The 18,244-nt window shown below is 40.9% G+C and overlaps 1 protein-coding gene across 1 annotated transcript; it reads right to left on the reverse strand.

Moving 5' to 3' along the window:
* Positions 1 to 3,667: 3,667 nt before the first annotated feature.
* Positions 3,668 to 13,090, reverse strand: LOC126237493 (uncharacterized). The gene is made up of 2 exons (XM_049947644.1): positions 12,823 to 13,090; positions 3,668 to 3,859 (listed from the first exon to the last, which is right to left on the reverse strand). Exons 1-2 carry the CDS (start codon positions 13,036 to 13,038, stop codon positions 3,704 to 3,706), a joined length of 372 nt encoding a protein of 123 aa, XP_049803601.1. The 5' UTR covers positions 13,039 to 13,090; the 3' UTR covers positions 3,668 to 3,703.
* Between the last annotated feature and the right edge of the window lie 5,154 nt (positions 13,091 to 18,244).

Genomic DNA, 18,244 nt, shown 5'->3' on the forward strand with positions numbered 1-18,244 from the left:
ATTCTTCCCAGCAACGACGAGATATGGTAAGCCGAATTCATGTTTTAATGTAATTATGACTTATGATTTCATGTTACTGTAATTTGTACTGCCCTCATGTAACTACAAAACGTACTGTTTAATTTTGTTCACAAGCGCTACTGCAAGAAATTGGCAACGATGACAGTCTTCTCATCCACCAGAGAACAGTTGACGTCATCGGACCCACTTGCCATGAAGTTGGGTGCCTGAGGGATGAAGAAAATGTCAAAATCATCAAGTTCTTGCTATGCCTATTTTTGTTAACAATGGATAAAGAAAAATGATACAATTTACACAAATCAAAAAAAAGTTTTGCATCACCTCGGTTCCGAGAGTTCCGGAACCTGTACAGAAAATTGGAATAGAGATCAACATAAACATCATTGCCGCCCTTTTTATTGCTCATGAAACCCACACATTGCATGTTGTATCACCATACAGTGGGACGTTCAGAGGCGGTGGTCCAGTTTGCTGTGCACACCAGTGCCTCTAATACCCAGTAGCTCGTCCTCTTGCATTGATGCATGCCTGTATTCGTCGTGGCATACTATCCACAAGTCCATCAAGGCACTGTTGGTCCAGATTGTCCCACTCCTCAACAGCAGTTCGGCATAGATCCCTGAGAGTGGTTGGTCGTCCATAAACAGCCCTTTTAAATCTATCCCAGGCATGTTCGATGGGGTTCATGTCTGGAGAACATCGTTATCCTGAAGGAAGTCATTTGCAAGATGTGCATGATGGAGGCGCGAATTGTCGTCCATGAAGACGAATGCCTTGCCAATATGCTGCCGACATGGTTGCACTGTCGGTCGGAGGATGGCATTCACGTATCGTACAGCCGTTACGGCACCTTCCGTGACCACCAGCGGTGTACGTCGGCCCGACATAATGCCATCCCAAAAGAGCAGGGAACCTCCACCTTGCTGCACTCGCTGGACAGTGTGCCTAAAGGCGTTTAGCCTGACCGGGTTGCCTCCAGTCACGTCTCTGATGATTGTCTGGTTGAAGGCATATGTGACACTCATAGGTGAAGAGAACGTGACACCAATCCTGAGCGGTCCATTCGGCATGTTGTTGGGCCCATCTGTACCGTGCTGTACGGTGTCGTGGTTGCAAAGATGGACCTCGGAATTGAGGCCGGGAGTGAAGTTGCGCATCATGCAGCCTACTGCCCACAATTTCAGTCGTAACACGACGCCCTGTGGCTGCACGAAAAGCATTATTCAACATGGTGGCGTTGCTGTCAGGTTTCCTCCATGACATAATCCGTAGGTAGCAGTCATCCACTGCAGTAGTAGCTCTTGGGTGGCCTGAGCGAGGCATGTCATCGGCAGTTCCTGCCTCTCTGTATCTCCTTGATGTCCGAACAACATCGTTTTAGTTCACTCCGAGACGCCTGGACACTTCCCCTGCTGAGAGCCCTTCCTGACGCAAAGTGACTATGCGGACGCTATCGAACCGCGGTATTGACCGTTTAGGCATGATTGAGCTACAGACATCACGATCCGTGTACCTGCTTCCTGGTGGAATGACTGGAAATGATCGGCAATCGGACCCCCTCCGTCTAATAAGCGCTGCTCATGCATGGTTGTTTACATCTTTGGGCGGGTTTAGTGACAACTCTGAATAGTCAAAGGGAGTATAATACAATATCACAGTCAAAGTCTATCTCCAGGAGTTCTGAGAACCGGAGTGATACAGAACAGTTTTGATGTGTGTATAATGTAAAACTTCCAGTCGGGCCTGAGGTCAGGAAATGTCAAGAGCTGTTATCTGATTCTATAATAGCCGTTATGCATTTAATGTGTTGCAAGTAATTACATAGTTTTCTTGATAATTAATGGAAGAGAGTACTTGAAACGTAGTACTGAGAAGAGTAATGCCATTTTCAGAAAATAATTATAGACAAGATTCTTACTGACGAAACAGAAAAAGTAAAAGTTGTTCGCATCTGATAAAAGTGGGAAATAGAGCGTTATTGATCTGATTGGTAATAGATCAGTTCAAAATAGTAACCGACACTGAAATATTCATCATTTAGAGCGTTGTAAACGCGTTAGGGAAGTGAGTGATGAAATTTATATCCAGTGTGCATTTAGACTGAAGAGGTGGATATTACCTGTCAGAGACCATATCATTTAACTGCGCGGAAGTAGTTGTGGTCTCAGGTGAAAACAAATTACGGGGGTTATTATTTGAAAGAATTATGAACCAAAACTGCAATTATTTGAAATTTCATGATATTGTAAGTGAAGAATATTTCAAGATAAATAATCACTGTTAATAAAGAAAGTGACGATAAGTTAAGTGTTTCTTAGAGAACAAAGATATTGCGACTAGCCTAGTTGACGGATCGTAAAAATCATGCTCTCTGGATTTTCAATTGTGCTTCTCTCTGCAGGGTGCATGCAGTATTAGAAATTACAGTAGTTCTGGACCATTAGTCTAATAAGCAAGAAACTTTCCCGGAAAGCTCGGATTTATGCGTTCAGCCGCCATTTTGTGAAAGCACAGTTTAATGAGATATTAGTGTGTCGTATGACGTATTAGTCACAATTAGAAGGTACTGAGTGCATTATGGAAGTTAATATCTACAGTGCTCAAAAATAATTAATGAACAAGGTACTATATCTTTCTTTCGTCAGCCGGCCGTAGTGGCCGATCGGTTCTAGGCGCTTCAGTCTGGAACCGCGCGACCGCTACGGTCGCAGGTTCGAATCCTGCCTCGGACATGGATGTGTGTGATGTCCTTAGGTTAGTTAGGTTTAAGTAGTTCTAAGTTCTAGGGGACTGATGACCACAGCAGTTGAGTCCCATAGTGTTCAGAGCCATTTGAACCATCTTTCTTTCGTCAACAATAACTACAAATACTTCAAAAATTTAAGTTTGCTAACTGCAGAAGAGTGGCGGAAGATACGAGGTAAAATAATTTTTTCATGTCTTGGACGTGCTCTCCGAAACTACAAAATATTAAATACTAGGAATCTACAACTAATGGGCATCATATAAAAAATAATCTACAACATTACCTGTTACTAAGTACAGGGAACTCACCTTCCTTAACTGTAATCTTCTCTACTGTTCATGTGTACCAAATATTTTTGTGTTTTGGATAAGAGGTAAAGGTGAAGAACCATCTCAACATCGTCCCAAAACGTTTTAGTAACCACTAAAAGGTACACTCACTGGAATGTAATACAAGGTCTGTGTTAAATGGTTACAGCGTTCGCATTTTATTCGATATTTTCTCTCTAGTGTACTAACAGTTTCGTTAGAGGAGTAGATAACGCAAGTAATTTCAGCGCAAGAAAGGTGAAAAGTCAATATGCCAATTTAATGTGAATTACAGTTTGGTTCTGAGATCCTGAAGAATATATTTTTCAATAACATCCTGAACTTGCAAGAAGTATTTTCATTTTCAATGTAAATTTTGACAAAATATTTAAGTAATAAATAAATAAATACACAAAAGTATAAACAATAGAAACAATTCAGTATTGCAGATCAAATAATCAGAACCATTTTTATTATTTCTAACGCTGCACTGGATAGGTTCTTGCGAACTGAAGGCAAACGTTGCCTACGTTTGTGGTGGACCATAGCACGTACTAGTGGCGTTTGTCAGGTTCCGCCAGTGGCCTCCCGACAAATCTCGGAATCCTCAGTTCCAGGAATCTCTGCTCTACCACTCGTCCCGGCAGTTTCCCGCGGGGTCCCGCCGCTGTCCCTCAGGACACGGGATGTCCGGCACGTTGATGAAGCTCAGCAGGCCCTGCTGCCTCGTCGTGGCAGCTGTGGGGGACACCGCGGCCCTCGTGGTAGCCATCGTCGTAGCAGACTGCAAGGGAAATGTTTCATTTACACAGTGGCTCTCGCCTTCAAGATTCATCTCCAATCATACTAAAAAAGATATTAAGAAATATGTCAATCAACAGCCCTCCCAAATCATATCGCAGATTCTAGATTTTAGGCGTACTGCTGAAATTTCTGTAATACTTCTTAAAAACTGCGAATAGCAGCACTTTTCAAAAACTTCGTGAGTAATACACACACACAAACACACACACACACGTGTGTCTGGGTTATGATGCCATGGTACATGATCCCAGAAACTGGTTATACATCCATCGGCTTCCAGAAACAACCATAACTTGATTTTCAATATTTCATATTGACCACATTGAAAATTTTAAAATACTGTCATAATCTACTAATTAATAGACATAACATTATCATAAGGTTTAACACAGTACAACGCGTGTTATATTTAGAAACTGTGTACGTGTTTCGAGGTAGCCTTACTCACGGCGTGCTAATTAACCAGACTGTATGCATCAAGTGTTTGAAGAAGCGGGTCTTTAACGTCTCGCAAAAAAACATGACCTATATTTCAAACCCTTACGAAACTTCTTCTCGTGCACACCTCTCACAAAACGACGAAAGAAAGGAAGTTTATCGCTTACTACATTATCGTTATTCATGCAGTAAAAATAATGCATCATCATGACGTTTTAATTTACCACTTCTTTATTACTAACTGTATTTGCAATACGTTTCACAGACTGTATCCAAGTATGCCACTGAACGTACCTGCAAATTTATATAACAGTATACCAGAAAGTTCAGTACATATGACGTCATAATTATTGAGATACACTGAAAACTAGCCTCCGCTTAAAACAGAGCACAGATTACCTGTACTATACTCGTCCAGCGATGTAAAATGAGAGCGCTTAGTAACTTCTAAAAATTTTCAAAAATAATTTCAAACCGTTCCTGAGATTTCCCTCGCTTACATCATATATTTAACACATTAAGTAAGTTTTAAACTAATCAGAAGTTTGAAATCGTTTCATACAGACGTTTTTCAGTCCACGAAGGATACGGTGGCCGATGCGCAGTGACCACTTTTCGTCCAAAGCGCTGGGCGAGTTCATTCGTTTGTTCGGAAGGGGAGGCCGACACGTGTTTTCCACGCCCTGCGAGCTTTCTCAAAACATTTTACAGTAACTATTTGGAAAAAAATTCATTATTGCTTTACTTATAGCTTTATATGTCAGGTTCATGATGTGCACATCATTTCGTTAATGGTAGTAGTTATTCTGATATCTACGTGGAAATAAGACACAGGGAAATTCGGAAAAGCTTGCTATGAAAAATAGACGTCGCTATGATTTTGCATTTGGTGCATATTACATAATATATATATTTTTGTTGCATATGAAATTTATCTAACATGCTGAATTTTTCTGTAGACTTGGGTGGAGGTATCTATCCGTCGCCAAACTCGAGAAAATTCATTTGACGTAGGACACTCACAGCGATAAAGCCAGAGTAAAACATCCGCAACATTCCTCATATTTCATAAATGCAAATTGATATCGAAATGAAATTTTGACAAATCACAGCACGCGAAGAGGAGAGTATTTTACCATATCGTTATTAGGTAAAACATCACTGTCAACCCTGTTATTCCACTAAGTACAGACATTTTCGATGAAAGAATGTAATTTTTAAAGGCCGTTTATAACTGGCGAAACGAGAATTGCTACGGGTTTTCGAACAACATAAGTGAAGACATTACACTTTTTTTTGTAGCGAGGATGTGATTTTTCATAAGCTACTGACCTTACTTTTCCTCAGTCCCACACTTAATGAACTTAATAAACCACTGTTCCAGAATTCTTTCGCAATTGTATCCACACCCAACATATTACTCAGGTGAGACTGTGTAAACCCAACTGTGTTTTGGCATAAGAAACAAATTTTAAAATGGCAACCAGAGATATGTGTAGGTTTTACTCAAAATCCGCCAATCATGGCGCTTCACTGAAAGTTACAAATGGTTAACAAGCCCAGCGAAAATAAATCGCTCCATTTTCGGCTAAATTGTTTTTAAATGCTAACCAAAGCAAAAGTGACAGTATATCTTTTTGAATGATCACCATGCAAGTGTAGGCGTGGAAGGGACCCACTTAATATTTACAAAAAATGCTACTGTAGGCTTCAGCTAGTAATAGCGAATACCTTGTTCAAGAATTACAAGAGGTGGAAGTATACTTGGAAAAGGCCGGGTGGTATTGGAAGATTTCAGTTACTTTGCATCATGGTCACACAGAAATTCCGAAATCAGATACTGGATTGCAAAGCATACCCAGGAGTAGATATAGACTCAGATCCCAGTGTAGAAGGCTGCAGTTTAAGAGATTAGCCAGGAAGAATCAATACGTAAAGAAGTGGGATACGTAAGTACTAAGAAGTGACGAGATACGCTTAAAGTCCTCTAAAGCTATAAATACAGCAGTAAGAAGAATGGACATCTCTAAAAAGTGCAATCACAGAAGTTGGAAACGAAAACCCGGGCACAAAGAAGATCGCTTCGAAGAAACCATGAGTAACAGAAGAAATACTTCAGTTGAATGATGAAAGAAGGAAGTACAAAAATGTCCTGGGAAATTCAAGAATACAGAAATACAAGTTGCTGAGGAATAACATAAACAGGAAGCGAAGGGAACCTAATACGAAAGGGCTGCATCAAAAATGTGAAGACATCGAAAAAGAAATGATTGTCGGAAGGACAGACTCAGCATACAGGAAAATCAAAACAATCTTCGACTACATTAAAAGCAAGGGTGGTAACATTAAGAGTGCAACGGGAATTCGCCTGTTAAATACAGAGGAGAGAGCGAACAGGTGGAAAGAATACACTGAAAAACTCTATGAGGAGCAAGATTTGTGTGATGTGATAGAAGAAGAAACAGGAGTCGATTTAGAAGAGATAGGGGTATCCAGTATTACAATCAAAATTTAAGGGAGCTTTGGAGCATCGAAGATCAAATGAGGCAGAAGGGTTAGATAACATTCCATCAGAATTTCTAAAATCCTTGGGGGAAGGGAATTACAATTCACGTTGGTATGTAGAATGTATGAGTCTTGCGACATACCATCAGACTATCGGAAAAATGTCATCCACACTGCAAGAATTGACAAGTGCGATAATTATCGCACAATCAGCCTAACAGCTCATGCATCCAAGTTGCTTACAAGAATAATATACAAATGAATAAAAAATAAAACTGAGGATATGTTAGATGATGACCAATTTAGTAAAGGTCGATGATAATGATAGCAAGACTAAAGAAAAATCAAGACACGTTCATTCGATTTGTAGACCTGAAATACCGTTCGACGGTGTAAAATGGTGCAAGATGTTCGAAATTCTGAGAAGAATAGGGCTAAGGTATAGAGAGAGACAAGTAATATACAATACGTACAAGAGCCAAGAGCGAATAATAAGAGTGGATGACCAAGAACGAAGTGCTCGGATTAAAAAGAGTGTAAGACAGGATTGTAGTCTTTCGCCCCTACTGTTTTATCTGTACATCGAAGAAACAATGATAGAAGTAAAAGAAAGGTTGAGAAGTGGAATTAAAATTCATGCCAAAAGGATATGAATGATACGATTCACTGATAACATTACTGTCCTGATTGAAAGTGAAGAAGAGTTACATGGTCTCCTGAACGGAATGGACAATCTAATGAGTACAGAATATGGATTGAGAGTAAATCGAAGAAAGACGAAAATAATGAGAAGTAGCATAAGTGAGAATGGTGAGAAACTTTAACATCAGGATTGATGGTCATAAAGTAGAGAAAGCTAAGGAATTCTGCTACCCAGGTAGTAAAATAACCAATGACGGACAGAGAAAGGAGGACATCAAATGCAGACCAGCAATGGCGAAAAGGGCATCCCTGGCCAAGAGAAGTTTACTAGTATCAAACGTAGGCCTTCATTTGAGGAAGAAATTTCTGAGAAAGGACAGAGAAAGGAGGACATCAAATGCAGACCAGCAATGGCGAAAAGGGCATCCCTGGCCAAGAGACGTTTACTAGTATCAAACGTAGGCCTTCATTTGAGGAAGAAATTTCTGAGAAAGTACGTTTGAAATACATCATTGTATGGCAGTGAAACATGGACTGTGGGAAAACCGGGACAGAAGAGAATCGAAGTATTTGAGATATGGTGTTACAGAGGAGTGTTGAAAATTACTTGGACTGATCAGGTAAGGAATGAGGAGTTTCTGCGCAGAATCAGAGAGGAATGGAATATGTGGAAAACAGTCACATGGAGAAGCGACACGATGATAGGACATCTGTTAAGACACCACGGAATGACTTCCATGGTACTAGAGGCAGCCGTAGAGGACAGAAACTGTAGATGAAGAGGTTGGCACAGGAGAGGAATTCGTGGCGGGACGCAGCAAACCAGTCAGAAAACCGATGACTCAAAATACAAAAAGGCTTCAGTTTATAATGGCACTTCCCCTCCAGCACTTAACATTTCCCTTACAACGCCTGCCCGTAACCCCCACCACTACCGCTTTCCCCACGTGTGTCCTATTGTCTACGGATCTACCGGCCACGGCATTCCGTGCGGACTTCTGGTTGTTACTGGCAGTAAGTGTTGAACAACCGCAACAAAATACTCATTGTGTTTGTGATAAGGCACAGGATTCTCCAGTCTAGTGAAATAGTTACATGAAATTTTTGTTGGCGCTGTTTCTTACTGTTTTAAGCAGTTCTGCAAATAGTCCCAAAGTTGTTATGAAGCACAGAAAATTTAAACTCTATATCGCTCTCCTCAACATAGGAAAGTAGGGAGTCCATATAATAATGACTCATTAAACTGGAACGTCAACAAACAATATTTTTCGCAGTGATTAGAACAATATAAACTGCAAATTGTCTGTTTTCAGCATATCAGTTCAAAAAAATGGTTCAAATGGCTCTGAGCACTATGGGACTTAACTGCTTAGGTCATCAGTCCCCTAGAACTTAGAACTACTTAAACCTAACTAACCTAAGGACAGCACACACATCCATGCCCGAGGCAGGATTCGAACCTGCGACCGTAGCGGTCGCACGGTTCCAGACTGTAGCGCATAGAACCGCTCGGCCACTCCGGCCGGCAGCATATCGGTGGGAGTATTGACAGAACACATACGAAAATAACAAGACACAAATTACAGTGAAGTTGTACGAACTACTACATCTATTTATTCCGAAAGAAAGCAATAAAGAAGTTTGAAACAACACGGAGTAGGGGAATTAAGGTGAAGTTACATGCGTGCTATAATTGGAAAATCGGAGTATACAAGCTAATGTTTAGTTTTACAGACGACGTAGTAACTTTTCAAGAAACCGAATAAAATTTGAAAGAAATGTTGACTGAATTGGACAATCTATTTAAACATCAAATGTAGTTTGAATGTAAATAAATCATAGTGAAAATTGTGTGTTGGAACGTTTTACTGGAGTTACATATTGAAAAATTAGAGGTGAGAATGCTTATGAGACAGTAATTCTGGGACGAAATATTAAATAGAGATGGAACATAGGACATATGTCAATGGGAAAAGAGGAAGTTGAAAACGTTTTGAATTTGGTGCTGTATAAAATTGTTATGACTCCTGTGGTGAAAAAAAAGAAGTGGAAGGCATCAGGACGCACTGGAGGGGAAGCGGTTCTACAGACAATTTCTACTTGGTTTAGTAATCGGTTTATAGATAGAACAAAAAAAGTAGTAATTTTTCTGCGAATGCACTACACGTGGATAAAATATTCCCTGGCAAAATAGCAACATGTAAAATATATTATCGAGAATGTTGTGGGTAGTATATAAATGGAAATCTGCAAAGATTACTGGACTGCATGCAGAGAAGGAAGACGGGATCCAACTAACTGAAAGAGAGATGAATGTAAATTTCATCCCTTTTATTTTATCGGTTCGTAACTGAAACAGGTAGGTTATGGGTAAAGAATGACTGAAAGAGAGAACATTCTTTATACGAAACCTGACAGAGCTGCTCTTTCCTTTACGGATGTCAAAGTAATCAGTTCTCCAATTTAAGAGAAAATGTTGTTTTGAATGGGTAACTGATTTCATACCATTTTATTTGAGTTTGTAAATAATACAGTTTCTAACAGTGGTTAGTCACACTTTCACAACGAACTTTGCTGTCGCTGTGTTGCTTTTTCCGAATTAACCTAAGGCGTTTAAAAATCCTCGGTTTCCTTAATGACTTTTCAAATAATAATATAGTCCATCAACGGAATCTAATCGCTAAGAATAACAAAACCGATTTGTCCACCGATTTCGTATGTAACTGCGCGTTATACTCAGCGAGTAAAGCGATTAATCACTCAGTGTTGCCCTAACATGCGACAGAAAACCCTCAGACTCACATAGATCACATTAGAGATTAGATCAGATTAATACTGATTTCATAGGTCATGAATACGACACTTTTCAATGATGTGGATTGAGTCAGTTTAACAAAGAGTTTGTTTAAAGCCATAATTCCAGTTTTTTTCTATTTGCTTACTACTTTGTATTGCACAATTCGTCTGTTGAGTAGGATTAGCCATTCAGAATTTTTTTATATGTTTTTAAATTATGGTTGGCTGTCTGTCAGACCCTTGATGATATTTCGTAAGAGACCAAAGATTTTTGTGACAACATAATTCACCCATTTCTGTGCCAAAGTATTGAAGATCACCCTTTCTAGTAGTGTTGTAGCTACGCACGTGGCGTTTGAACTGGGATGGGTTATCAGTAACAAATTTGGCAAGTGGATATATATATTGCAAAGCTACTGTGAATATCAGTAGTTCCTTCAGTAAATGTTTACTAGAAGATCTTGGCTGGGTTCCACCTAGAAGCTTTCATGCAATGAATACTTCTTTTTCTTGATGATGAATTACCCCTAAATACGATGCCCTACGAAACCAGTGAATGAAAATAGTCATTTAAGCTCATTTACTTACATTGATGGCCAACATATGCAATAAACCTAATAGCAAGAGGAGCTGAACTCAAAAGTTTCAGCAGATCACCAATGTGTTTCTCCCAATTTAATCTTTCATCAGTGCACACACCCAAAATTTTGGAATTTTCTGCCTTAGTTACAGACTTCTGTTCAGACTCTGCACCTATTAGTAATGTTCACTGTACATAACTGTGTATACTGCGTTTTATCAAAAGTTTATGAGAGTCCATTTGCAGAGAACCACTTAATAATTTTCTGCAACAAATTATTTACAATTTCTTCAGCCAATTCTTGTTTGTTGGGTGTGATTACTATATTTGTGCCATCTGCAAACTGTTCGTATTCTGGATGCGACACGAATGCGTACGACCGTTCCTTGCGAAAACTGTACAACGACTCTCTCTTCGCCTAAAGGCGCATCAACGCTAGCGCTTGAGTATTGCCAAACGAAACCGTAATACAGTGCCTAGTACCGTGCAAAAGACACGTTCAGCTCCGAACGTTACAGAGAACCAGGGGTGGATAAGGGATACGACTGAATACATCATACATCTGTGAAGTTGTAATGACTTCGATACATGGTGATTCCAATCCCAAAGAAAGCAGGTGTTGACAGATGTGAAAATTACCGAACTATCAGTTTAATAAGTCACAGCTGCAAAATACTAACGCGAATTCTTTACAGACGAATGGGAAAACTGGTAGAAGTCGACCTCGGGGAAGATCAGTTTGGATTGCGTAGAAATGTTGGAACATGTGAGGCAATACTGACCTTGCGACTTATCTTAGAAGAAAGATTAAGGAAAGGCAAACCTACGTTTCTAGCATTTCTAGACTTAAAGAAAGCTTTTGACAATGTTGACTGGAATACTCTCTTTCAAATTCTAAAGGTGTCAGGGGTAAAATCAGGGAGCGAAAGGCTATTTACAATTTGTACAGAAACCAGATGGCAGTTATAAGAGTAGAGGGGCATGAAAGGGAAGCAGCGGTTGGTAAGGGAGTGAGACAGGGTTCTAGCCTCTCCCCGGTGTTATTCAATCTGTATATTGAGCAAGCAGTAAAGGAAACAAAAGAAAATTCGGAGTAGGTACTAAAATCCATGGAGAAGAAATAAAAACTTTGAGGTTCGCCGATGACATTGTAATTCTGCCAGAGACAGCAAAGGACTAGGAAGGGCAGTTGAACGGAATGGACAGTGTCTTGAAAGGAGGATATAAGATGAACATCAACAAAAGCAAAACGAGAATAATGGAATTAGTCGAATTAAGTCGGGTGATGCTGAGGGAATTAGATTAGGAAATGAGACACTTAAAGTAGTAAAGGAGTTTTACTGTTTGGGGAGCAAAATAACTCATGATGGTCGAAGTAGAGAGGATATAAAATGTAGACTGGTAATGGTAAGGAAAGCGTTTCTGAAGAAGAGAAATTTGTTAACATCGAGTATAGATTTAAGTGTCAGGAAGTCGTTTCTGAAAGTATTTGTATGGAGTGTAGCCATGTATGGAAGTGAAACATGGACGATAAATAGTTTGGACAAGAAGAGAATAGAAGATTTAGAAATGTGGTGCTACAGAAGAATGCTGAAGATTAGATGGGTAGATCACGTAACTAATGAGGAGGTAACGAATAGAATTGGGTAGAAAAGGAGTTTGTGGCACAACTTGACATGAAGAAGGGACCGGTTGGTAGGACATGTTCTGAGGCGTCAAGGGATCACAAACTTAGCATTGGAGGGCAGCGTGGAGGGTAAAAATCGTAGAGGGAGACCAATAGACGAATACAGTAAGCGGATTCAGAAGGATGTGGGTTGCAGTAAGTACTGGGAGATGAAGAAGCTTGCACAGGATAGAGTAGCATGGAGAGCTGCATCAAATCAGTCTCTGGACTGAAGACCACAACAACAACAACATGGTGATCTGGTTAATGACATTCGTTAAGGTAGGATAAATTTTATTTGTTCCCCGTTGCTCACCTCGACTTGACGATTCTTGGTCACAGCACTCAGCGAGGCTTCAGCGATTGCTGTCTGCTCGAATGAAGTCCCCGGACGTAGTACAGGAGCAGGGTAGCCGCTCACGATGGTGGATATCGTGTGTGGCAGCCGAGATCGAGGCAGCAGTGGAGATCGTCCCACAGGCAGAGCGTGCTGCGGCCGCACCCAGCCAAAGCCAGGAGGCGGCGCCACCATGGGGAGGCCAGTGGCCACTGCGGCTGCGGCGGCGACTAGGAGGAGGACACCACGTGAGCCAACCATAGTGCTGTGTGCCTCTGTGGTAGCGACGTGCGTAGCAGACTGGATGGTCCTGCCACAGTCGGCACCTTATGTACGGCGCGTCCTGACGTCAGCGGGCAAGCCCCCGGCTGCAGTCACTCCATAAACACACCGCAAGCTCCGCCTTCCGAAAACAACGCAACGCTGCACGCGCGAATCCCAAAACGGAGACCAGGCATTTATTTTTATCTCCTGTACGGAATCCTGAGAAATATGTGTGTCTACTTTTCCAACTTCCGAACAGGACTTCACGACTGATGGTGGCACTTACGCTACCAACCTTAACAAATATGTGAAAAGTTAACTATTAGAACATGAGAAACAACACACAGATGATGATGAGCTATTCGTTTACGTTGAAGATTCAAATCTGGCTAAACTGTGCGACGCTGCCTGCCAGTTGCCAGCTACCAAATGACAGTAAATTGGTCAAAAAATGGTTCAAATGGCTCTGAGCACTGTGGGACTTAACTTCTGAGGTCATCAGTCTCCTAGAACTTAGAACTACTTAAACCTAACCAACCTAAGGACATCACACACATCCATGCCCGAGGCAGGATTCGAACCTGCGACCGTAGAGGTCGCGCGGTTTCGTTGAAGAGCTAAGCAGTATACTTTCAGATTAATTTTAGTTTCATGTTGCCGAAAATGGAAAGATATACAAAAAAATGTATTAATGTAATAATGATAGTAATAATAATATCTTTTTACATCACTGTTTTGTATATTAGTTTAGCGTAACTTCCAGTGAACTGAAATTAATCATTTGAAAATATTCGTCCAAAAATTTGACAAAATTTGCATCGTATACTATTGAATTGTAATAGAATTGTAATAGTATCAAACTCTGACAACATTTTTTATGAAAGTTAACACAATTTCAAATCGAAATGTGCGTCTATCGTTCTTAATATTTCGCATAGTACTACGAGGGTGAACACAGGTCTGAAGTCTGCAGCGTGAAGATGGGAGGGATGCTGTTTCTCTGGCTTTTCCAGCTACGTCCGCGAATTTGTCTTTCTGCATCTGCATCTACATCTACATGGATACTCTGCAAATCACTTTTAAGTACCTGGCAGAGGCTTCATCGAACCACCTTCACAATTCTCTATTATTCCAATCTCGTATAGGGGGCGGAAAGAAGGAACACCTATATCTTTCTGTACGAGCTCTGATTTCCCTTATTTTATCGTGGTGCTCGTTCCTCCCTATGTAAGTCTGTGTCAACAAAACATTTTCGCATTAGGAGGAGAAGGTTGGTGATTGGAATTTCGTGAGAAGATTCCGTCGCAACGAAAAACGCCTTTGTTTTAATTACGTCTAGCCGAAATCCTATATCATTTCAGAGACACTCTCCCCCCTATTTCGCGATAATACGAAACGTGCTCCCCTTCTTCGAACTTTCTCGATGTACCCCGTCAGTCCTATCTGCTAAGGATCCCACGCCACGCAGCAGTATTCTAAAAGAGGACGGACAACGGTAGCGTAGGCAGTCTCGTTAGTAGATCTGTTACATGTCCTGTCCATAAAACGCAGTCTGTCGTCAGCCTCCCCCACAACATGTTATGTGTGTTCCTTTCAATTTAAGTTGTTCGTAATTGTAATTCCTAGGTATTTAGTTCAATTTACGGCCTTTAGATTTGACTGATTTATCGTGTAACTGATGTTTAATGAATCCTTTCAGTAATTCAGGTGGATGACCACACACTTTTCGTTATTGAGGGTCAATTGCCAATTTTCGCACCATTCAGATATCTTTGGCAATTTGTTTTGATCTTCCGGTGTCTTTATTAGTCGATAAACGACAGCATCATCTGAAAACAACCTAAGACGGCTGCTCAGATTGTCTCCCAAACCGTTTATACAGATAAGGAACAGCAAAGGGCCTATAACACTACCCTGGGGAACGCTAGAAATCACTTCTGTTTTACTCGATGACTTTCTGTCAATTACTACGAACTCTGACCTGTTAATGTATTTCTCAATGCAGTGTCTTTCCTTTTCTTCCTTGCCTCACTCAGCTTCTAGTGGCCGAGCGGTTCTAGGCGCTTCAGTCTGGAACCGCGCGACCGCTACGTTCGCGGGTTCGAATCCTGCCTCGGGCATGGATGTGTGTGATGTCCTTAGGTTAGTTAGGTTTAAGTGGTTCTAATTTCTAGGAGACTGATGACCTCAGAAGTTGAGTCCCATAATGCTCAGAGACATTTTGAACCATCAACTTCCTGTGGTTTGCCGAACCTCTGGGCTCACGAATCGTGTCGGATTTGTTGTTGACAGCATGCAGTGACGGAATGTTCTCCTCGGGCGTTCAGGACGCAAACCCAACCACGTGCGCTAGAAGCTGAGACTTACCCTGTGTTAGACATAAACCGTAATTTTGTAGAATCTCCTGCCATTTTCTAGACTCATAGTTTTAATACTACTTTTTTCTTCGAAACTTGTAAATTTTCGTATTGAAATACGTAAAAACATAACTACTTTTACTTAAAATTCTTTATTTTGCAGGACGTATGAGTCAGAATAGCTATGGAGATATATGGAGTCTCCTGGGTCGTTTTTTAGCTGAACCGCCACGACATTCACTTTAATCTATTTAATTTAGGGAAACCGCATCTCACCGTCCGGACAGGAATTTTGAGCATCCTTCTTCACTAGTGTGTGTGTCTCGTCTCTTAAGATTTGTGCAACTTGGCTCATTGTTCACATTAGCAACATATTTATTATGTACTACACGATTCCATACGCCCTGTCTCTGAAAAACGGAAATCTCTTGTAACTTATTCGAATAAATTTTGTTTCGTTGCACCTTCTTAAGCTATCGCCTTGCTACAATTACAAACCTTCATGAAACTCTATGTCACTGTCGTCCTCGTCCACTCCTGACATACCAAGCCACAGGAACGTCATTCACGACCAGGGGAAGTTTAGGGGGTGCAATGTTGTCATCATATCGCTTTTCCGTCGGCTTTCGAAACAGCAGTTGTTGCCTCTCTGGCAATTCCTCAATCGTCCTCTCGAAGGTAAGTGGACCCCGTTCCCATCTCCTCGGAGAAAAAGTCTGCTACTTTCAGGGAACGCCCCTTGCTCACAATCTATCAGTGAACATACACGCACGTAGCGTTAAATTACGGAAGTTCCAAGGGAAATAAAGTTTACGAAAGAACTTTGACAATGATTACTCCGCCCATTGTCTTCTGCTCTTCTATTTGTTCGCTGTGTAGACAAAACGCTTAGAGAAATAACTGGGTATAAATCGAAAATATTTTCCCTAGTATATATTACTAAACATCGAAATCTTTGGTCTTCTATCAGAAATGTCACATATAAACTATACACAATATTAGGAATGATTTTCGATTCTGTCCTAATTACTGTCTTTCGTTAAATAATTACTGTGTAGTTGTGCACGGTACATCTGATAATTTTTGGAAACTAGTCGCTAAATCTTTTTGAAAGTGCTGTACTGTCATATTCAGCACCCCTCTATTGCAATGGCCGGCCGAAGTGGCCGTGCGGTTAAAGGCGCTGCAGTCTGGAACCGCAGGACCGCTACGGTCGCAGGTTCGAATCCTGCCTCGGGCATGGATGTTTGTGTTGTCCTTAGGTTAGTTAGGTTTAACTAGTTCTAAGTTCTAGGGGACTAATGACCTCAGAAGTTGAGTCCCATAGTGCTCAGAGCCATTTGAACCATTTTCTATTGCAATGGCTCTTCATTAATCAACCATTGGACTCTTGAAAGGAATTTTCGAAGAGTCTCTTTTTAGCTGGAGGTATGGATTGTTTCACATACGACTTTTGTTGTCCACTTATCGTGTTGAAGGCACCAAGGAGCACCAATAATCAACATGTGCTACTCTAGTCTGAATCCGCACGACTACAAAACCGTTCAAATGGCTCTGAGCACTATGGGACTTCACATCTCAGGTCATCAGTCTCCTAGAATTTAGAACTACTTAAACCTAACTAACCTAAGGACATCACACACATCCATGGCCGAGGCAGGATTCGAACATGCGACCGTAGCGGTCGCGCGGTTCCAGAGTGAAGCACCTAGAACCGGCTCGACTACTTGTTTAACTACTTCGTGATATGCGGGAGAAATGAAGTTTCCTCATATTAGTTTGCTATTGGAGAATGATTGACGGATTCAGAGGGACTCGAAGGGTGCAACTGGTAATTATACGGAATGTAAAAGTCTTTCATCGCTACATTCTGTGCGGCTGCAGTACTGGCTTCATTGGCCACTCAAAAAGTGGAGTGAGATTCGTTGAAACTAAGGTTCTTCTCCATAATTGTCTGAACCGTCTGGGCCCTGTATAATGTAATGAATGGTCGTTCACAGGGAATGGACCAATCCCATATGATTAGTCGCTATCTAGTATTATTTCAATGTTGCACCTCTCGATGATACATCAACTTCTTTGGTAAACGTGAAGCAAATCGAGCTCTTTCTTACGCTAGATGTAAGAACGGATCTACACGTGCACAGGTCTGTCGTGACTCTCCAAAATTTCCGTTGAAAGATGTAATAATTTTAATGAAAAGCTTTGTGTAAAGAGGTAAACCTCTCTTCTCTGGCTATGGCACTGTTGCTTATCTGATTGCCCTTGAATCCATAAACTCCATCTTTAGTCTTTGGCATCACTTATTTAGAGGCACATTTTGTAACACTCTGCTGGACGAGCAACAACTTTGCGTATCAGATGATACAACTGCCGGTTACAGCACAACCCCATACAATGGTTCAGCCTGGTCATTGGTATCAGCAAGAAATTGTTTTCGTGACTTTAGCCTCCAACCCAAAAGATGAATGCAACTACACCTACTGGTTTGGCTAACATCACATACTGATGTTTTTGTAGCGTATTTTTCTTTGTCAGCTTAATATTCCTATGAATGACTACGTGTATTGTATAAACTAATTAATCATCTTTGGTTTGTGTATGATAAATGTTCTCCTATGTTTGTTTGTTATGTACTCTATAATATTCATAACACTAGGTTGCTGGGTGTTGTGTGATGTCCTTAGGTTAGTTAGGTTTCAGTAGTTCTAAGTTCCAGGGGACTGATGACCATAGCTGTTAAGTCCCATAGTGCTCAGAGCCATTTGAACCATTTGAAC

This window comes from Schistocerca nitens, chromosome 1 (genome assembly GCF_023898315.1).
Source record: "Schistocerca nitens isolate TAMUIC-IGC-003100 chromosome 1, iqSchNite1.1, whole genome shotgun sequence".
NCBI lineage: Eukaryota > Metazoa > Arthropoda > Insecta > Orthoptera > Acrididae > Schistocerca > Schistocerca nitens.

What these genes read in the sequence shown, in the direction of transcription:
- LOC126237493 (XM_049947644.1), bottom strand. Translation starts at nt 13,038, where the DNA reads ATGGTGGCGCCGCCTCCTGGCTTTGGCTGGGTGCGGCCGCAGCACGCT. An exon ending in CCAAGAATCGTCAAGTCGAG is followed by an intron (nt 3,860 to 12,822) that starts GTGAGCAACGGG and finishes TTTCCCTTGCAG; the next exon opens with TCTGCTACGACGATGGCTAC.